At 37.6% G+C, this 23,237-nt stretch overlaps 1 protein-coding gene and 1 pseudogene across 14 annotated transcripts in view; both read left to right on the forward strand.

Moving 5' to 3' along the window:
- Positions 1–22,568, forward strand: part of LOC114301983 (uncharacterized) — a 38,305-nt gene extending 15,737 nt beyond the window's left edge. Inside the window, exons 2-11 of one of the 14 annotated variants that reach the window (XR_014348281.1) lie at positions 4,459–4,665; positions 6,775–6,863; positions 9,791–9,878; positions 9,968–10,369; positions 10,467–11,209; positions 11,367–11,428; positions 15,345–15,574; positions 15,671–15,746; positions 15,857–15,905; positions 20,197–20,487. Coding sequence is in view for 9 of the 14 variants with exons in the window: in XM_028246947.2 (XP_028102748.1) it covers positions 10,652–11,209; positions 11,367–11,428; positions 21,311–21,360; positions 22,048–22,187 (810 nt within the window). In the remaining 5 variants the exon portion in view is untranslated. Of the gene's footprint in view, positions 1–4,458; positions 4,666–6,774; positions 6,864–9,790; positions 9,879–9,967; positions 10,370–10,466; positions 11,210–11,366; positions 11,429–15,344; positions 15,575–15,670; positions 15,906–19,726; positions 19,775–20,196; positions 21,361–22,047 lie in introns of those variants that run through there. The other 13 variants (XM_082901424.1, XR_014348278.1, XR_014348280.1 and 10 more) reach the window with 13 other exon arrangements.
- LOC145805201 (serine/threonine-protein phosphatase 7 long form homolog pseudogene) lies at positions 6,973–7,425 on the forward strand (annotated as a pseudogene).
- Positions 22,569–23,237: the final 669 nt, after the last annotated feature.

A 23,237-nucleotide genomic window follows, 5' to 3' on the forward strand; every position in this document is an offset into this window, starting at 1 on the left:
AACTGAACATGTTGAGAGAAAAACTTGATAGAAGAACTTAGATGGAATTCAACCGAAAAATCTGAAGCTGAAAACGAAAATAAACTACCCTAAGATGATTTTTTTCAGAAAAATTGAAAACATGAAAAGTGTGCAAAATAATGTTTTACTTCAGTTTAAGTGAAACCAATAAAAATAAGCTCGTTTCGTGGGTTAAAACAGTATCTAAAATCTGCAATACTAAAATGAACAAAAACTGTTGTAACCAAGATAATCCGATTACAAGTTCTAATCGATCTTTTTAGTAAAAAGTTAAAACACAAAAGTTGTCTAAAATTACGTATACATGCCTCTGCCCAAATTTAATAATTTAACGAGGTCGTTTACTATTTTTCAGGATGTACAAATTAGTACAATTCACACTATACTAATAAACTCATATTTAATTATTTGTACCTTAATTCCACCACTTTGGCTCTTCACTTCCGGCCTACACATATATCCCATGTGCCTCCCATATACCTAACACCACTTCGAAGCCAAACTTGCACGGGGATATCGTCCCGAGTTTGACCTACACTCCTCGGATGGGTAGCACATACTTGCGCCCGTAAATCAAGGCACTCGTCTACTCATGAGAACGAGGCAACAATATATATATATACACACACAATCTCTCATCTACTCATGAGAACAAATATAACAATGCCAAGCCTAAGGCATTTAAATAAATCTCATAATTCTCACATTTTTTTTCTTATACACTCTCTCACTATCACTCAAATAAAACAACAATCCATGGAGTCATGGTGGAATATAAGGAATTTATCTATGGGTTCCAAGTTTATTTTAATTTCATATATCCATGAGTATTGTAATACCCCTGTTCCGTAATATGTTAATTGGTCCTTAATATGATGTGATTATGTGTTTGTTATGGTTTTGTATGCCATTATGTGAAAATATGTGGTTTTGAATTTCTATCTGTTCACCGTAGGAATATCTGTTTGACTTTACCACTTTGAAAATTAAATTTGAGGCCTTATCGGCCACAGAACCCGAAATTGATTACGCCATTGTGATTGGCATAATTTTTAGAGCCTACGGTGAAATTTAATTGAAAAATTGATTCAGGTCAGATTACATTGATTTAATTAATGAATTAGTGTCATATTATTTATTATTATTAAACTTGATTAGTGGGCTTATACATAAGGGCCATTACACTTCAATTCCTCCTCTTTTTAACACTTTGGCTGATTTTGAACTCAAGAAGAGAGAGAGAGAGAGGGGGGGAGAGAGAGAAGGGAGAGAGTTGTGTGGTTCTGGCTCAAGGCTTGGGAATCTTGAAGATTAAGTCCAAGAATTGACTAGGGTTTGGAAGATTAAACTCCTAGGTGAGTAAATTCATGAGATTGAACTTGTAATTTTGTGAATTAAAGACTAATTGGTGATCAAGAACAAGAGTTGTGCTACAATTGATGAATTTGAAGCTAATGTGCACATGCATGTGTAGGATCACCATGATTTTGCATAATCAAGCATGTATTAAGTTGAATATGGAAAGGTAAATGTTGAATCATACATGCAAGCATGTTTTGTTGAGCTCCATGAGAATGAACACCATTTGCATTATTTGGAATGGAAATGAAGTCAAAATTAGCATGCATGTTTGAATAATTAAAGATAGGAGCTTTGAATGCATGAATGTGTATGATGGAATTGAGCTTGAATTAAATTGAGCCATGCATGTATTTGATTTATGAAATTGGGCTCCATGAAGATGTGTTTTGGTGTGTATACCATGTTAGTACAAGTATATGTGAAATTGGAGCCATTAAAGGTAAGAAATGATGGTTTGAATGTTGAAGGGAGCTCAAGAACTCAATCTGGAAAACCCAGATTTTTGATGTCCGCTCGAGCGGAATGATTGCTGCTCGAGCGGGAAAATCGTGCTCCCAGCACTTTTTGCAGAGTTGGATGTCCGCTCGAGCGGAATATTTAACGCTCGAGCGGGGAGCTTTTATAGACAAGCCTTCCACTCAACTCACGCTCGAGCGTAATTTTGAGGTAACTAGTACTTTTGCAGGCCTCTCGGGTCCGCTCGAGCGGGTAAGTCCACGCTCGAGCGTGGACCTTGTTTTCTGAAATTTTGTATGCTCGTTCTGTGTTTCGTTTTCCATTCTCTTCACTTGTAAGCACTCTTAGGCATGCATTGAGCATTGTAAATGAGTTAACGAGATAAGAATAAAGCCTAAAGAGGAATATGTGAATTAAAGAACGGATTGAATTGTTAGTGACCCTTTTGTGTTCATGAAATGTGTAGGGTCAAGCTCTAGGGCAAATCCACAAGCCGATCACTATGAGTAATATCGATATTTGAAGGCTTAGCAATGTCCAATTGTTTATTCCCTTACAAGCTTTATGAGTTGCTAATTGGGATTGTGGACAAAAGTCTGACATGAACGAATGAATGGACCGAAGGTCGTTTCGATATGAATAAATGGACCTAAGGTCATTTTGATAGAAATAAATGGACCTAAGGTCGTTTTGACATAAATGAGTGGGCCGAAGGCCGTTTTGACACGAATGTATGGGCCGAAGGCCGTTTTGACCTGAACGAATGGACCGAAGGTCGTTTTGATAGAAATAAATGGACCTAAGGTCGTTTTGACATGAATGAGTGGGCCGAAGGCCGTTTTGACATGAATGTATGGGCCGAAGGCCGTTTTGACGTAAATGAATGGACCGAAGGTCGTTTTGACATAAATGAATGGACCGAAGGTCGTTTTGATAGAAATGAGTGGACCGAAGGTCGTTTGGACATGTTTGAATGGACCTAAGGTCGTTTTGACATGAATGAGTGGGTCGAAAGCCGTTTTGACACGAATGTATGGGCCGAAGGCCGTTTTGACGTAAACGAATGGGCCGAAGGCCATTTTGACATGAATGGAAATTTGAATGGGCCAAAGGCCAGAATGTTTGGAACTACAGTCACTTGATTTGAATTTCGTATAGTTATATATCTGTTAAATAGAAATATGAATTGGGCCCAAGGCCGTTTGGAACATGTTGTCCTACATTGTTATGTAACTTCTGTATTTGATTTGATATTATTCACTAGGCTTTCGCCCACGCTCATTCATGTGTTTGTAGGTGAGCCAAGAGAAGTCCAGACCCAGCCTCAGTGAAGTCTGTATGGAACAACTAAGGTTTTGAGAGAGTCAGCCCTTGTGTCTCACGCACGAGACCCGTCTTCGCCCTTTTGTTATGTATTTACATTTGTCAGGTTGGCGAAGTTTTGAATACGTCTGTATATAGTTTTCATGGGCTGACTTAGTTTGGATGATCCTGTCTGTATAGAATCTCATGTCATTACACTTTCTGTTGTGAGTTATTAACATATGTACATATGGAATGTTATGGTGTGCATATAAGCACGGCTCTATGGACAAAGTTTTAAATTTGCTTCCGTTTGGCCCCTTTTACTCTGATGAGTCTTGTCTTATTTGGTTTGAGGCCGTAGGTAATCTCGTGATTACTAGCCGGTTATGGCCTTAACCCATAGGGGCGGGTTCGGGTCGTGACAGAGTGGTATCAGAGCACGAGTTAATAACTCACGCACTTGTCTAAAAGAGCAATGAGCGTCTAGAAAAGATCTAGGATGCATTCATGTGATAAGTATGAATTCGAAAGCATCGAGAATATGCATAAGTGTTTTGATTTGGGCAATTATGTGCTATAAGTTGTGCTGTACTTGCATTGTAAATTGTTTGACTACATATGCTCTCTAGTATATGCATATTTGTAGAATCTTTTGTATATTGTATAATGCAAGTTTAATCAGATGGTGAGTAAGAACTCCGTAAAGTTGTGTTTAACTTTAAAAGTTATGTTTAACTTTAAATATTTGTTGATGATATGAAATGACAAGTACCCTGGAATGCTATGTTTTGTATGAATGATTGTCCAAATTTTCCTGGAACGTAATTATGGTATCCTTAGCAGAGGCCCTCGCCCAGGGGACATAATACTGTGGCTTATGGTCATGAGGTCCTCGCCCGTATGAGATCTGTTACTCAGCACCGGAGGTTCCATTATGGAACTTGTTATGCTTGACCAACATGTTATGTTACGCTAAAAGAAGTACCACACATGATTGGAATATGAGATATGAATTGTTACACTAATGTATACAACAAGTTTGTTTTGATATAACGCACATACATGAATATATGAATCACGAAAAGTTGTTTATGTGCATCCGATTCTGCCAATGGGTGTCTATGTGGAATATGAACATGATTTGAGTATATAATTACTTAGTAAATGTTCAGCATGTGATATTTGATTAGTATGCAATTATCTGTTACGTATGTGATTAATTGCGTACGATATGTGAAATGAGAATATAAAGACGTGCCTATATACGAATATGACTATGTGTATCTGTGTTTATTTTTGTATTGGGCATCCCAGTATTTGGCAAGGTTTAGTGAGAATTGTGTAGAGGATGGTTAAATTAAGGGCATACGAGCTGGAAGGCTCTTCCGCAACCCGACTTGATAGACTAGAAAGAATGGTACAAGAAATGGCAGGAACCTTAAGACGACAACGTCAGTTGCCGCTACGGCGAGAACCTTTGCCACCACCAGAATCTTATGTGGGTTTGTCATACATATTAAGGTGCACTTTCTTAGTCATTGTAAAATTGTTTTTATCCACCGGTTTTGGGAGTCTGACATAGTTTTGATTCCTATCTCTATATTCGTCAATAGCAGCATATATTCATAACTTTTTTACGTAGGGAAAAAAGAAATGGACAACTAGTAATATGTGGCTAATTTTTGTTGGTATACAATTTACAGACCATATCATTTGTTTGTTTCTTGAGGTCGGTCTAGTTGTGGTTCAATTGTGTTGGTTTTTGCATTTTCATTTTGATAGGTTTGACTGAAGTCTTTAAGTATTTAAAAAAGGTTTAATCATAAAAGGCTTAATTAGAAGAACCATATGTGGAAGATATTTTCAGAAAAGAAGTATGATTTGGAATCCAATAAGATGGTCTTGCAAAGGTTACATTGTTGAACATGAGCATTGGATTTATCAAACTGTTTTGAAAGAATTGTTTTTATGATTTTGGTTGAATTTAGTGTTATATTTTTTTCTTTCACGATTTTGGTTGAACAGAGTGTTTATATATATATATATATATATATATTTTCTTTATGTTTATCTTAGATTCTGCTTATAGAATAGCTTACTGCTTGGAATAAGTTGCAGCAGAGAAATGGAATTTAAGTACGAAAAAGATAAACACAGACAAATAGTTTAGCCCTCTTGGATATGGACCAAATTTGTAAACATGATATATCAATAAAACCCTAGGTGAGCAGTGATTATAGGATCCAAATGGGCCTATGGTGAAATGGAAGTGGAGGATTTGACTTTGACATTTTGTTAATGGGTTTATTATGCAACAATTTGGGTGAAACCATCTAATAATATTAGTAATGATAATATATTTTTTTTCCAGCATGAAATCGCATGTTCAAAATGTAATTTCATGGTGAAATCGCATGGTGAAATCGCATCCATGAAAATTGCATTTTGAAGATGCCATTTCATATTCACTTGACTTGCTGAAATAGTTTACTTTTTTGGAATATTCACAAAAAAAAAAAAAAAAAACTCGATGATTTAGACTTTTGAGATTGTGTGACATTTATTTTTTGTAGTCCAAATAAAAACAAATTTTCAACTTTCTATAATGTAATTGACTATCTCTTCAAATCATTTCACTTTTTGGAATCGCATATTAATGATGCAATTTAAAATTGAAATTGCATCTTGAAGCTGCGATTTCAGTACATAATTGCATTAACTCTTAAAAAAACTCCAAGTATGAAGGCATTTTGGTGATATTTGGTGATGCCTTGCACACACACACCCCATTGTACTGTTCCATACATGTTTTTTTATAATTGCTTGATGCATAGATATTTCATGATGCCAAGTATTGCTAGGAAGGTTATTTCTACATTAGCATCAAACATGCTTTGTAATTAGTTACAATAGTTTAACCTTTTGATATAATGTTGTGTCTGATGTTTCCAATCTTGTTGCCAAGGTAATAAAAATATCGTCATCCATTAAATATAACATTCTATGTCATAGTGGAAAAGAATTCATGAAAACAAATTTCATTGAATTGAAATTTGGAATGTTCGACACTTGTAGACATGACCCCCTTGTCTAATGCTTATTTGGACACTTTCGATATAGCTTTAGAATATGTTCTGCATTGTGAACTTTGTATAATATAATAGAATAGATAATAGGATACAAAATAATAAATAAATAAATAAAAATCTGTATTTATGGTTTGAAACCAACAATACAATTAAATAACAAAACATGATGAAAATTGGCCTTAATAGAACATAGACAAAACAATTCATGATCAGTATAACCATTAGCCATTGCATCCACTTGCATCCCAATTGAGATAACTTACTTTAACTTTTTTCTTTAAATTGTACTACAATGAAACTGTCCTTGTATTATATGTGAGTACACAAAAAGTAGATTACAGAGATAGTAAACTTCTATTTAAATTAGTTATCATAGTTTTTATTAACATATTTGACTATAGTATCTTGTTCTGACCCATTAATAAACGATACTATTCATTTTAATTAATTAAAAGTTTATTGATTTATATTGTTCACATTTATTGTATCATAAATTTGAACACAATGTTGATGTTTACATGTTCGATATATTATTTGCAAGTTATTGTAGCGATGGACCCGGGTCCAACTGATCCTACTGTGTTGACGCTACAACAGTCTCACCGATCTACTTTAGCATGGACTGCCTCGGTACGTATATGTGACACTTCCTTTGTTATATTGTTATGTGATTTTTACACAAGATGATGTTGACTCCGTTATACGTACATGTTGACGTCGTGAGGCTACGATAGCACGTATGGGACGCCCTGATGCACGCATAGTCCCATACTTGGAGAGAGTAGGATTTTATGGACTCATCCATGTGTCGTTCATACAGTTAGATTGGTATCTTATTACTGCACTAGTAGAGAGGTGGCGATCGGAGACACGCACATTTCACTTAACATCTGGGGAGGTAACCATCTCATTGCAAGATGTCAATATCTTATCTGGACTACAGGTTGATGGTAACGCTGTTACAGGGAATACTGGTTATGATTGGCTTGCTATATGCAATCGTCTTCTAGGGACAGTTCCATCTACCAACCAGCTCAAAGGCTTGAGGTTGAACATGACGTGGCTTTCCCAAACTTGTGATAACTTACCCATTGATGCTGATGATGTCATAATTCAGCGTTATGCTAGAGCATTCATTCTTCAGCTTTTGGGTGGTAGCATTGTTGAAAGCAAATCTGGTAATATGGTGTAATTGATGTTTCTGCCTTTACTAGAGGACTTTGATGCTACTGGGGAATACAGTTAGGGGAGTGCAGTACTAGCTTGGTTGTATCGAGAGTTATGTCGTGCATCTCGCGAACGTATGCATCACATTTCTGGTTTTCTCATCCTTGTTCAAATCTGGGCGTGGTATAGCTTTCCCCACATTACTCCGCGTCGTCTTCTTAGACAACCAATATGTAATGCCCCCAAAATAATATAATAAATCCACTCATGAACGGAAGAATAACAGAAATAAAATACTTTCATTCATCAGAGTTCGTGTTACAAAAGATAACACATGCAACATACATTCATAAATAAACATCCTGAATTAGCATGTAATACCAGTTAATGATCAACAAAATAAATACCCTAAGGGCTTACATCTTTCCAAGACATTGCTTGGTTACAACAAAAGAGAGCCATAAGCTCTGTACATATAAAGCCCTCGGGTTGAATAAACATTAAGCACAAAACAATAAAATAGAGCCTCTAGCTCCTAGGTCCTCCCAAGCTACGTTCTTGGAGGAAGCATGTCACCGATACCTGAAAATGGTTTCCCAAAGTAGGGTGAGCCAAAGCCTAGTATAAACAATCTAACAAAGTATATGAGAATTAACAAGATATAAGTATGATGCACATTTTCATTATCCTACAACAAAATCTTTATGACTTTCTCCAAAACCACGGTATGCCAAACTTACATTTCATTCCTTTGATTTTGGTTCAATAGATACATCCACTGCATTTAATCCACCCAATAGAGGATACACCTCACAGGTTTCCAACAAATTAAAATCAATCACACCATACATTCACTTCTATTTGCCATTTTACGGAAATTTCGTCCGCAGGAATCGGCACCCATGTATAGAAATGGTTTTCGGGACTTTCATCCTGAACACACAGGCCAACTTAGTTCAACGAAGTCCATCCATTTTTTCCTCCTCAAAGTATGGAGTACATCCCCTTTCTCCTCCCAAATATCATACATATACAATGTATATCATTCATAAACATATTCAGTGATAATGGTTTAAGAATTAGTTTCAATTCGCCTAATCCACATGTAATGTCTATAACAATCATGACTTTCCTCCACTGATAACCCAATACAGTTATCTCTAAACAGATAAACAATCTCTATAACAGATAAATCCTTAAATTTCCATAGGTGAGTGATTGAGCAAATCCAACAACACCATTCATGTACATAACCTCCCAATTTCACATTTTTCATACTAATTTCATTATTTGTACAAAACAATTATTCAAGATATTATAGGGCAAGCTCCCCATTTTCCAAATATTAACCCAAGGGCCAAAATCATTTATTTTGACACAATAACTTTATATCTAAATCTCATAATTATTTATATAACACCTACATAGAAACTCCTCTTTTCAAACTTGAACCCAAACCCTAGGTTTGCTCAAAACACCCCCAAATCTTACCAGTTTCATATAACAACACATAACCAAGTTAAAACCCATATTAAGGTATAGAGAGTCCCTACCTCAAGTTTAGAAGACCAATGGAGCAAGCACGAAACTCCAACGACGCCGAAACCAAACTCTAATCGAATCAAAATGAAGCTCTCAAGATGCTCTACCTTTTTTTCCAAAGACACTAGGGCGGAGAGATCAACGGATCAAGGAGAAAATGTAGAGAGAGTTTGTATTTTATTGAGAGTCCCACTTTAGGGTTTTTGGAAGAAAATATCTGAAAAAGTGATGTAAAAAGTCATTTTTGCGTTCTGATATACGCATAGTCCGCTCGAGCGCAAGAGTTGATGCTCGAGCGTCAGACACAATAAGTTGTTCCGCTCGAGTGCAAGAGTTGACCCACTCGAGTGCAGAATACACACATCCAGTACTTTTGTAGATGACAGACAAATCGCTCGAGCGTAAAAAAGGTCGCTCGAGCGTAGAAAATGCTGCTTGAGTGTGGAAAACACCCCTCCAGTACTTTTGCAGACGTTTAAAGTACTGAGAGTTTGCAAATCCCGCTCGAGCGCAAGAAGGGCCGCTCGAGCGGATGACCAAAATTCTAGGCAACACAAGGTTTGAAAACCAAGCAACTAACTTGTTCCAAGAACACTCAACACATCCAAATAACCAAATTTAAGGAGGAATAAAGAGCAAAAGACAATGAACGACATACAAAAATTATAAACCCGAGTCCAAACTACCACAAGTGTCGGGTCAAAACTGGGATCGTTATATAATAGCGGACGGTCTGCTCATCACACAGTATTAATCATTTACATGTTATTATATTTGAATTTGCTATGAATATTTAGACATTATTATAGTATTGATAAATAATATACTCATTTGTTTAAAATCTTCAGTTGATGGGATGCATTTAATGTTCGAGAGATTTCCACTCGTGTCCTCCATTAATATCGTTATTCCTTGGACATGCAAACCTTTGCACAAGTAAGTGTTCTGTTCATGTTTTACCGTAGTAAAAATGAGTTACTTATATTGCTCCATTTTTTAACTTATACTTATTACTTATGTCATAGGTGTTGTGGCGACCTTACAGTACTGAGTTGATTGAGGAGCTTCCACCACATTGATCGGATGGTGTAGATATATGGCAAGCAGTAGTTCCATTGATCTGTTTTTTCATTGTCGAGATGCACCATCCTGATAGAGTACAACGACAACTTGGATTTTGGCAGACTATACCCTACGATTGTGACACTGTCACTGCTCTTCATGACCTTGATTTATGTGGAACCAAAACTAAAGATTGGGTGAAGCATCACAAAGAGTGGATTCAATTATGGGATCAACGCTGAACCCGCATTGCTCTAGGTGAACCATGGGATGGTGATATGCATGATGATGATCCTTACATGGTATGGTATCGACGTATCACTCGTTGACACATTAGTCGTGCTGCATGTACATATGATTTCGTGGTACGTATATATATATATATATTATTTTTATTTGTCAACATTATTACTCATATTCAATATGGTTTTTCAATTTTAACATTTTCATTATGTTTGTTAGAGTGGTCATTTGGTACAAATATGTAACGTATCTCTAGAAGGATCACATATGAGCAAGATCGCTTCGTAGGGGTATCTCCACCACAACCTAGCGTTCATGCATATGCAGAGGCACAACCATCTGATGGGGTAGATAGTGAGCCACAAGTTGAGAGGGACTTTACCTCTATACCAAACCTCAAATCCATGTTAAATGATTGGTGTCAAACCCCTATCCACATGGAAGATTTTGGGAATGCAATGACAGAACAACATGAAAAGGGGGTCACACATTTTGAGGAGGGTGTTTCTCATACAGCAGCAGGGGCTCTACATTCTAAAGACGGACTGACACAATCACCTCAGAGGGTTCCAGCCTTTACTGAGATAATCACACATAGTGAAGAGAGGGGATCACATGCTGATGAGCAACATCTTAGGACTACACATGCATTGCACGAGGAGGTCCCAGTATCTGCTATTACACAATCTGAAGAGGAAGGTGCTCAGAGCGGAGATTGGATTCCATTGAATACTGAGAGAGTTACACATTGTGAGGAAGGGGGTCACATGTTGATGAGTGAGTACTACCTATTGCGCCTGTGGACCCTGTTCCTTATAGGAGGAAACGAGATAGACATTAAGCTACTGAGGAGGGTGTCATATAGGTTCCAGAAACCCCATGTCGCAAGGGAACTCGCAAAATTAGACATCCTGGATGTGGCACCCATACACCTCCCCTTGCTCGGCACAAACAGTAGTGATGTATAACATATATTATTTTTGTGACAGTTATATTTTTTAGTATTTAAAGTATAAATAGGAAAGAAAATGTTAAGTTGAATATTGACAGTTTCATGTTTTAATTTTTGATTTTGGGTTCTGATTTGAATATTGTTTTCTTAATTTGGTTTGACGGTAGGTTTGTATTGAGGAAATTAAAGAGGCTAATGGGCTTATTGGGGACACCATCTATGCTGGCAAGTAAGTTATTATTCCCTCATATGATTTGTCATCTTGTACTTGATGTTTGTCTGTAATTTTATCTTGCCTTTAGGCTGTAACAAATGTGTCTTATTAGAAAAAATTGGCTCTGGAATTAGTGTTCTTGGTTGATCCACCTGTTTACACAACAGGTCATCATTTAACCACATAAAAGCTTTGGCTTTGGCATCTTTTGTATTATTTCTGTTTAGTGTATAGTCGTACTCTTGGCTTCATTTCATTTGGTCAATGGTTTATGTTAGAATTTCTCATCTTTACCTTCACCTACTCCACTACACACTCCACTTCACCTACCTCCACTTCACCACACACTCCACTTCACCTAACCCACTATCACCTCCACTACACCTACTACCACATTTTCTTCTATATATAGATTGTATAGGAATTGTAATTTATCAATCTTGTAATCTATCAATCAATAATATACATCAATTTATTTTTACATGGTATCAGAGCAAGTTTAGCCCCTAGTATTTTTCGCTTCACCGGCGGACGGCAATCTCACCTTAGCCGTCCGCCGGACCTCAATCTATTCCGCTTATTTTCTACACATACCTTCCCATCAGTGGTGCCTTGCCGTGAGCCCGCGTAGTTTCTAACAAATTCCATCTTAGTGTACCAGATGCAACTAGCTTCTTCAAATGGAACAACAACAATTTCTTGAAGTTCGCCGGAAGATTCTTATGCTTTTCCTCTGCACACTTCGTGATCGCGTACTGATCGAGCCATCCTCTGTTGGGACTGCAATTCCAAAGTTCACGCAGCCAAGTTCTTAGTAGCCAAACACTCCCGAACTCTCCTCTGCCACGCTTGCCAGTCTCCGACTCCGTGGACCGCCTCTGGACCCAAGCTCGGGCCTACTGTCTCTGTTTGCGATTACTGTATCCACACCAATAACAGTGCTGAAGATGAAGATGATGGTGAAAATCAGGTGGTTCCTCTGGCTCTAATGGTTCCGCTGCCGGGAGTTTCGAGTTCTTCGAGCAGTGACGAATCTTCTTGAAGAGCAAGTCTACCCAAATCATCAATTGGGTTTTCTTTTAAAAGATCAGGGCACTGAAGCACATCTTCTCTCTCTTCTCTCTCTAATAACACTCTCTCGGGTTTGGGGTAAAAAAAAAAAAAAAAAAAAAAAAAAAAAAAACCGACAGCTACACATGCACTCCACAGATACACATGCACTCCACCCACTCCCTCTCTCTCTCTCCCATACTCCCTTTAATCATGTCCATCCTTTTTCTTAATTTATTCCATTCTCTGCCCCATACACTCAACACACTGCCCCCTCCACTCACATGCACGACATCCATTCTCTACTTATTATTTTTTTTTATATTCCACCAAAAAATAAAATAAAATAAAATAAAAAAAATAACAAAAAATAAAATAAAATAAAATAAATACAATAAAATAAACTAAAAAAATAATAATAATAATAATAATAATAATAATAATAATAATAATAAATCAAATCAAATCCAATCAAAACACACCGCTGTTTTTCTTATCACCCATCCACCAATATATATTTTTTTTTTTCTCTCTTTTCTTTATCCATTGTTTTCTTTTATTTTATTTTTCTTATTCAACAAAACAACACCACCAAATAACACCAACAACATTCCACAACCTTGTCATTTTATTCATATCAGGGGATCAACCCCGGTCACACTTTTACATCAGCAAAAAAAAAAAAAAAATAATAAAATAAAAAAAAAAAAAAAAAAAAAAAACACAACAACCTCATCCACAGGCGGAATTTTTTCTCCTCTACTCTACTGCAGGTCTCTTCTTTTTGCCTCCGTCCTGGGCAGCCCTTGCCGGTGTTGTCTCCATATTTCCCACTCCACTGGGCATGATCACTACTCCCTGCTCCTCCACTGCAGCATATGGCGGCCCTCCAAATCGGAACATCACGGTGGCCTTCCGCTTCAGTTCCTTATTTTCTGCCTTTAGCACACTGATCTCTGCTCGCGCATCCTTATACATGCGTTGGAGCAGAGCCAGCTGGGAATTTAAATGCTGCACCTCATTTGTCCTACTCTGCAGCCGGTTCGACAAATTTGTGACCGCCGTCATGGTTTCCACGCATGACTTCAGAGTATACTGATTAGCCTCAATATCAGTTTGCACCGCCATTTTTTGCTCCACCGACCGCATCGGAAAGTTCAATGGAGCAAAACCAGAGGTGTTTGGTTGAGGTTCACTGGCCACCGCACCAGTTATTTCTCTTGTGGGCTCGTTCAGTTCTGGAAAGAGCGTGAGCAGGTTCTGGGTAGCTGGACGGGAAGAAGAGGCCATGTTTTTGGGTTGCTAAGTGTTTCAGCGAAATAGCAATTTCAGACTGGTAATGTTCGGAAGGGTTGGTGACAGAATGGCAACAAAGTGTTCCACAGTTTCTCTCTCCGCAGAGGCAGAGTTTTTTCAGCGAAGGGTTGGTTTCAGAGGTTTCAGAATGGTATGCCTCAGCCTCAGCCTTCGTCTTGGTTAAATAGCCGAGGCAGCCACGCGTATCGCGCGCCTCTTGCCGCCCGACAAACTGGCACGCCTTTTCATGGCACATCTTTTGACAAAGTGGACACGCCTTTTGATGGCACGCCTTTTGATGAATTGGGCACGCCTTTTGATGGCACGCCTTTTTGACAAAATTGGGCACACCTTTTGAGGGTGCAACTTTACAATGGTCCGACAAGACTCTGTAAACTGTCCCGACATTGATTCCGGTTAGCTTCTTTATGGGTCCGACAAGACTCTGTAAACTGTCCCGACATTGATTCCGGTTAGCTCCTTTATGGGTCCGACAAGACTCTGTAAACTGTCCCGACATTGATTCCGGTTAGTTTCTACAAGGGTCCAGCAAGACTCCGTAAACTGTCACAACATTGTCTTCTACAACGGTCCGACATGACCCCATAAACTGTCTTCTACAACGGTCCGACATGACCCCATAAACTGTCTTCTACATCGGTCTGACACCACCATACAGTGTCCTCTACACCGTTATGACACCCCATACAGTGTCTTAACCAATGGTCTGACACGACCATACAGTGTCTCCTATCCTTTTTTATTTTTATGTATTTTCTTGTTTTGTTACTCTCTCCAAACTCAAGTTGGTTAGTTTCTCTCCTCCTTGAGTTTGCGGGGGGCTGTTAGAATTTCTCATCTTTACCTTCACCTACTCCACTACACACTCCACTTCACCTACCTCCACTTCACCACACACTCCACTTCACCTAACCCACTATCACCTCCACTACACCTACTACCACATTTTCTTCTATATATAGATTGTATAGGAATTGTAATTTATCAATCTTGTAATCTATCAATTTATCAATCAATAATATACATCAATTTATTTTTACAGTTTATATATTGTTTGTGGCTAGACAAGTTGAACTTATTTGCTGAAGTAGTTGTATTATTAATTTTTAGTGACACAAAATTTTGTTTGTGGTTTGTTTCCCTTCTTGAAGTTTTCTTGTAGAAGTTTGGGTAGATTAACTCACAAAATTCTTAACTTCTCTAAGAGCTTATTTTCCTTACCAGAGTTGTCATTTTCATTGGACTTCCTGGTTTAAACGAATCTGTACTTCAAATGTATAATTTTTGTCTATATCCTATAATCTTTTCCGATGGAATATTAGGGTTTTTGGTTTTGATAGCCATTTACATATTTTTGTAAGGGTCCAAAATTCTGTCATAGGGAACAATTCTCTCATTCAAGTGTTAGGGCTTTTGATGTGTTATTCAATTTTGTTTCAATTCTCTGGATGGTTTGATTTCAGGAACATGAAATTGGTGCTAAGCTTTGTTTCTTACTTGGTAAGAGTAGTGTTAATTTGGGACAATGGAATTTGTATTAATCCAATTATGGACTATAATTCAGGTAGAGAAAAAGAGGAGACCCTTACCCAATTAAATGGAAAAGGTTCAAAATGATATTAATCAAACTATGCGAGATATTCTATTGGATTGGTTGGTTGAGGTTGCAGAGGAATACAAACTTGTCTCAGACACCCTTTATCTCATTGTATCCTACATTGACAGATTCCTATCTCATGCTGTAAGCAGGAACAAGTTTTAGCTTCTTGGTGTTTCTTGCATGCTTGTTGCCTAGTATGCTCATGAACCCCATCATATATAGTCTTATTTTTCTTGGTCATTACGTGGGTTGATTCTCTTAATGGTACTCTTTTATGGTTGATAATGCAGCAAATATGAAGTGATCAGTCCTTCCCATGTTGAAGATTTTTGCTATATAATAGATAATACTTATATAAAGGAAAATGTGAGTTTGTCCCCACGAATTTGTCTTCGTCTTTTTTTTTTCTTTTTTTTTCTTTTGCCACAAATAAAATCTATCAATGCTTGTACATGTTTTGGGGGGTGATTGTGCAGGTGGTGAAGATGAAGCGAGATGTCCTCAACTTTTTGAACTATGAGATGGGTACTCCCACAATATAAAATTTTATGAAATAGGAACACTGTCATTTTGCAATCCTGCTATTTACTTATTTTGATAGTAGTGTTGCTGCTGCGTTTGTCTTTGTGCTTACATTTGAATTTGTCACGACCGAACCCACCCCCATGGGTTAAGGACATAACCGGCCAGTAATCCTGAGATTACCTACGGCCTCAAACCAACCAAACATAACTCATCAGAGTAAAGGGGCCAAACGGAAGCAATTTCTAAAACTTTGTCCATAAAGCTGTGCTTACATGGTACATCATAACAAACCATACATATACATATTAATAACTCACATAAAAAAATATAGTAACATAAAGTTCTGTACAGACAGGATCATTCAAGTCTAGGTCAGCCAATCAAAACTATATACAAACGTATCCAAAGTCCTCGCCAACATAACAAAATAAAACAAGATAGCAAAAGGGCGAGGACTGGTCTCGTGCGTGAGACGTAAGAGCTGACTCTTCAAAACCTTGGTTATTCCACACAAACTTCACTGAGGCTGGGTTTGGACCTCTCTTGGCTCACCTATAAACACATGAATGAGCGTGAGCGAAAGTCCAGTGAATAATATCAAATAAAGAAGTTACACGAACGGTACTTAGAACAATGTACACCAAACGACCTTGGGCCCAATTCATATTTCTATCTAATATATATATATATATATATACATACATAGGTCAAGTAACTGCGATTCCAAACACATCGAACGGCCTCGGGCCCAATCCATTCATGTCAAACGGCCTTTGGCCCATTCGTTCTTTCATTTATGTCAGACTGGCATTTGGTCCATTTATTCTCTCATTCGTGTCAGACTGGCCTTTGGCCCATCCATTCTCTCATTCGTGTCAGACTGGCCTTTGGCCCATCCATACTTTTATTCATGTCAGACTGGCCTTCGGCCCATCCATACTTTCATTCATGTCGGACTGGTCTTCGGCCCATTCATACTTTCATTCATGTTAGACGGGCCTTTGGCCCATTCATACTTTCATTTATGTCAAACGGGCCTTTTTCCCATTCATACTTTCATTTACGTCAAACTGGCCTTCGGCCCATTCATACTTTCATTTAGGTCAAACTGGCCTTCAGCCCACTCATACTTTCATTTATATCAAACTGGCCTTTAGCCCAATCGTTCATATCTAACGGCCGTCGGCCCAATCATTCATGTCCAATGGCCTTTGGCCCAATCGTTCATGTCCAGTGGTCTTCGGCCCAATCATTCATGTCTAACGGCCTATGGCCCACTCACATGGCATAACAAATATTTGTCCCCAATTCAATATAACAAACTTACAAGGCTTATATGAAAGTAAGCAATTAGACAAATAACATACTTCAGATATCTTTGTCAAGATATTACTCACAGTGATTGGCTGGATGATTCGCCCTGGAGCTTGACCCTACACATTCCATGAACACAATGGGTCATAAACAATTCAATCCGTTCTTAATTTACATATTCCTCTTTAGGCTTCATTCTTATCTTTATAACTCATTTACAATGCTCAATGCATGCCTAAGAGTACTTAAAAGTGGAAGAGAACGGAAAATGAAACACAGAACACATTTACGAAATTTCAGAAACAGGGGTCCCCACTCGAGCGTGGACTCTCCCGCTCGAGCGGACCCATTAGGTCTGCAAAAGTTCTAGTTACATCATTTTTATGCTTGAGCACGAACTCGGACGCTCGAGCTTAAGGTCAGTCTACATAGCTCCCCACTCGAGCGTGAACTTACCCGCTCGAGCGGACATCATGTCTGCAAAATATACTGGGAGCCCGTATTTTACGCTTGAGCGGCGGTTCCCCTGCTCGAGCGGACGACGAGAATTCTGGATTTTCCAAAACTTGTTCTTGAGCTCAAACTCGACCTCCAAGGTTCAAAATTCGTAATTTTGGGTTCCAAAACATGCATTTACATTATGGATCATGAGTACACAAGCAAGATGAGGCCAATTGCTCAAAATCATGGTCCAATTCTTCAAAATAAAACAACATTTCTTGGTATAATCAATGCTCATGCACTCAAATCTCATATGAGCTCCATATCTCCAATGATCAAACATGCATGTCAACAATACGGTGCAAATGGTGTTCATTCTCATGAAACTCAACAAAAACATGCTTGCATGTATGATCCAACTCTCAATCTTTTATAATTTACATGCTACATGTTAGATCATGAAAATTTATGGCAATTCATAGCAATTCTATGCATGCATGTGCATATCTCATCAAAACTGTAACAACCCTCGTCACTGTTTACCAAATAACCACTGATTACCGTTAAACTGAAACTGATTATGATTGATAACTGAACTGAATAAAATACTGAACTGACTGACTGAAATTTGAAACTGAAATGGCTGAGTATATCTGTTTAATTGTAATTCTATCTGTTTGGTTATTTGATTATCTGTTCGTGTCTTTGTGTTTAAACTGCTAATTGAATGCCTTATCGGCGGCCGAACCGGAAATCGATTAGTGTTTTATGATCATCGTAATTTATGTGATTTTATGGTGTAATTACCTGAAAACTGATTAGGTACGATTAAATTAGGTTAAAATGAGCTAAATTGCATAGTTGGCCTTATTTACCATTTTGCCACATGAGTGGCCCACACCATGATCAACATTTGAGCCTTAGTATACACCTAGGCACACTTTTGCTCAGCTCATTCCTTGCCTTTGCCGACTAGAGAGAGGGAGATAAGGGAGAGAGTTGGATTTCATCTCATTTTGCTTGGTCTTGCTTGGAAATTAGGAGGATTGAAGTATATTGAGGAGTTTTTTGCAAAATTGAGCTTGTACATCTTGAACTACTAGACCTAAGGTAGATTCATTGCCTCTTGTGTATGTTTTGAATTGATTCTTGCATGGTTTTGAGCAAATTGGAGTCTAGAGCCAAGTTATGGCTCTTAATTGTTGAATTTTAGCTTAATTCATGCATGCATGCCTATACTATTGAATTTTGAGTTAATTCCATGGAGAATTGTCTCATGCATGCTCATGGTTATGTTAAGTCCATGTTTTCATCTTGTTTTTGGAACAATTGGCTCCTTAGAGCATCAAATTGAGCTTTGAAATGATTTCAATTCATGCATGTTTGCATGTTCTTCATATTCATGGAAATTGGTTTGAATTGGATTTATTTGAAACACCCTTGGGCTTTGATTTTACAAATTGAGCTTTGAATCATGTTAAAGTATGAGTTTTGATGTGTTTTCTGGAAAATTGGCCCAAGAGGATCGAAATTTATGGTTTAAAACTTGGTTTTGAGCTTGAGGTTCAAATCTGGAATTTCCAGAATTTGGACTCACGCTCGAGCGGGGCGACTGGCACTCGAGCGTGGAAATCGTGCTCCCAGCATTTTGTTCTGTTTTGAAGTCCGCTCGAGCGGAATAATTGACGCTCGAGTGGGACATTGTGTCTCATGCTCGAGCGGGTGTCGAGTGCCCAATCGAGCGTGATTTTCGCCTATCCAACACTTTTGATTGTTTTGCAGAACGCTCGAGCAGGTAAGTCTACGCTTGAGCGGAAACCTTTGTCTGCATGTTCGCTCGAGCGGGGTAACCTACGCTCGAGCGTGACCCCTGTTTTCTGAAAAGTTTGAAAATGCTTTTTCAAGTGCATCTTTGCATCCTCATCTCATTCTAGGCATTCTTAGGCCTAGTTTAAGACATCTTATTGAGGATATAGATGTAGAACCACACCGAGGCAGATTAGGGATTAAGTTGTTATCTTTCCCAACTGTGTAGCTTAGTGTGTGTTCAATCTGTAACTGTGTAGGGTTGGCGACTGGGGACGCGCTCTAGCTTTACTGTAGCCCAGAACACTGTGAGTAACAACTGTGTAAAGATATGTTCAAATTGATTATCTTCTGAACGATTGAACTGTACTGCTTTCTGAACTGATTACTGTTAACTAAATGAATGTATGTCCTCTATTCTGAACTGTATTGTGGCATCCTTAGCAACTACTGTTACCGACTATTACTGTTATGGAGATCTCTGTCGGTTCCCTTGTTGGAACCACTACTGGTACTGATTGATGGCCATCATTTACTGCTCGGTCTTTTAAGACCTACTGTTTACTGTACTGTTATGCTAATGGATGTACCACATATGACTGTATTGACTAAACGACTGAAATACTGATTTAATGAATTATTTTCATTACTGTAAGGACATTCATTCTTAACCCCTTTACGCACTGTGTTATTCACTGGGTTTCAGCTCACTGCTTATATATATATGTAGGTGTACAGGCACCAGACCGCAGCTAGGAGCACCGGGGTGAACTCCAGTTTTGTCAAGCCAACCTATGTGCCTCAATACGAGGTTCCGAGCCTGCCAAGTTATGGCTTAGGGGTGTTTTAGCTTCCCCTTCCGTCTCTGTAACCGTTTTGTTTACTGTACTGTACTGTACTGTTTAATAGGGATTAGGTCCCTAACTGAATGATTGTATATATGTACATGCTGTTTGGTCTGACTGTATATATATATATATATATATATATATATATATATTTGAATGAAAAGTCTTTTGCATACAGACTGTCACAGCTCATTGGATACTGTCTATTTACTGTTTTGGCTTCGCCAGCCCCTATACTCTGTATTACTGTATTACTGTTAAGCAGGCCTTCGGTAATCTCGGATTACTGGCCGATTACGGTGCTAAACCCATAGGGGCGGGTTTGGGTCGTGACAAAAACCAACACAACTTATGATCTAACTTATCAATTAGTCTTCAATTCACAATATTACAACTCAAACCCATGAATCAAGGGTTGATTACTCACCTAGGAGCTTTAATCTTCCAAACTTATGCTAAATTCTTGAGTGTAGCTTCAAAATCCTCTAATTTCTTGACCAACCCTTCAATCTCCTACACTCTTCCTCTCTAATTCAGTTCTCTCACTCTCTAGAGAGCCAAAATCAGCCAAAATGAAATAAAAGAGAGGAATTGAGTGTATAAGGGTCCTTTATATAGGCTCTCATAAGCACAATTGATTAAGATTAAATAATTGAGCACTAAAGCACCAATTTAATCTATTTAATTTGATTCGAATCAATTTTCAATTAAATTTCACCGTAGGCTCTAAAAATTACGCCCATCACAATGGCGCAGTCAATTTTGGGTTCTGCGGCCGATAGGGCCTTCAATTTAAATTCCGAAGCAGATAATCAAACAGATATTCCTACGGTGAATAGATAGAAATTCAAAACCACATACTTTCACATAAATGGCACACAGAATCATATCAAACACATAATTGCATTCATAATAAGGACCAATTAGCATAATACGGAGCAAGGTTATCATAGAATTATTGTGGAACCAATAGCAATTTTCTTGGTGGATTTGCAGGCTGACGGGAAACAAGATCCCAAAATGGGTAGATCGATTAGCAAGAATAGGTATTTGGCTTCTTTTCTAACACACTTCTTCTTAACTTGTCTATTGGATTTGAATGAATTTATAGTTTTTTCTTCTTCATCCTTGTGGTGTGGTCTTACTTCACACACGCACATGCACTTACAAATTTTTCTGACTAAATGTGTCTGGCAGTGGCATAGAGGCTTGTTCCGAATGTCAAATTTGGGGATGTCCATAAATGTATTTTGCTATTGCATTTTTAGTAGCTTTTTTGCTTTCTTAAGAATCTAAAAACGCTTATGCATTTGATAATTGCTAAAAAAAACCATTTTTTTGAGTATTTTTGAACTTGCTTTTTGGTGAGAAATTACCATATTAGTATTGTGGAACACTTGTAGGGACACGGTGGAATTTCTAAAAGTATTGAGGGAAAAATCTTCTTTTTCACAAATTTGGTAAAAAAATTTGTTTTTTTATGGAGAAGTCATCCCAAACAGGACTTTTTTTGCTTTCGGCTTTTTTTAGCAAAAAAGCTGCTTATTTAAGTTATTCCCAAACAAGGTTGAGGGATCCTGTAAGAAGCTACAAACACTTGTGTGCTTGTTCAGAAAGTTCATTTGGTTCTGGTGGTTGTTATTTATTTATTTATTTTTTTGAACTGAGTTCTGGTGGTTGTTAAAGAGATCATTCTTAACCTTTTCCTTTTTTGTTTTGGGTGTTCCCTTTAGGTTCACTGTGCAACTGCGTACTCTGTGAGGTCTTTAAAACTTCTGTTGTCCGGTATGGCTCAAATTTCGAAGGCTACGACAACAAAAAGGAAAGACTAAGAAGCTTCTTCAGTTGTTTGTCATCAATTTCAATGCACTAGTGGGAGAGGGAGGTATCAACACCTTCATTGTTTCTACATTCCCATTACAAAGGCTGCTTACCATCATAGGAGTTAAAAAAATCTAGAAGCGGTTCCTTCAACGAATCGTGATAAAGACAGTCTTTGAATTCCTATTCCAGTATTTTAAGTGGAATTCCAAGTTTTTTTCCCTCCCTCACAACTCGGAGTAAGTCTAGGAGAGTAATATCGGTGCAATGACATCACAGAAGGCTTGTGTTATGTTATCTGCTTTTTGCTTTTCGGGTAATTGCAGAATGATGGTTCTTGTTGTCCTTGTAAGATTAAATCGAGTTGTTAAAAACTTTTGATGTGCACAATCATATTTTCATAGCAAAAGAAGAATGAAGATAGATTGTTGTATTTTATACTTGAAAACATGATTGGATTTGGCTCTCTCTCTCTCTCTATTCATTTGCTACTTCAATTACTTGAGGAATGTATTTTTTGTATTTGAAAACATGAATTGCTAATTTGGCCCTTTATTCATTTGTCCTAGCATGCGAATTACTTTGCACATCATTGGCAATTCAACAACTTACTTGTTTCTACTATTTTGAGATGCTTTGCCTTCATAAATTCTATTTTTGTTATAAAAGTGTGAAATATGAAATCATGGCTAGTGTAAGAAAATAGGGGAGTTTTTTTTATTATTTATTTTTTGTTTTTTCATTCTTAGAAAACACAAAAACAATATTGTTTCCAAAATCTCTTTTTTAGAAGTTACATTCCAGGAACAGAATTAAAAAAAAAAAATATAGAATAAAAACAAAGAATGAGGAAAAACAATTCAGTAAAATTATAAATAAAATAAAATAAAAAATCTCAAGATTTGTCATTTGTAACAAAATAAATCTTGACTTTTTAATTTTATCAATTTAAATTGTAAACTTTAACTTTGTTTTTAATTTTAAGCCATCTGCCTATTTCCGTTAAAAAACTAACGGAAAATATAATATTTTAGTTACTAAACCCAAACGGGACCAGACGTCCTAAGGGACATTCAGCCGAACGACCAGACAAGGGATTTTT

Source organism: Camellia sinensis, chromosome 13 (assembly GCF_055761805.1).
Source record: "Camellia sinensis isolate YWXY chromosome 13, ASM5576180v1, whole genome shotgun sequence".
NCBI classification, from domain to species: domain Eukaryota; kingdom Viridiplantae; phylum Streptophyta; class Magnoliopsida; order Ericales; family Theaceae; genus Camellia; species Camellia sinensis.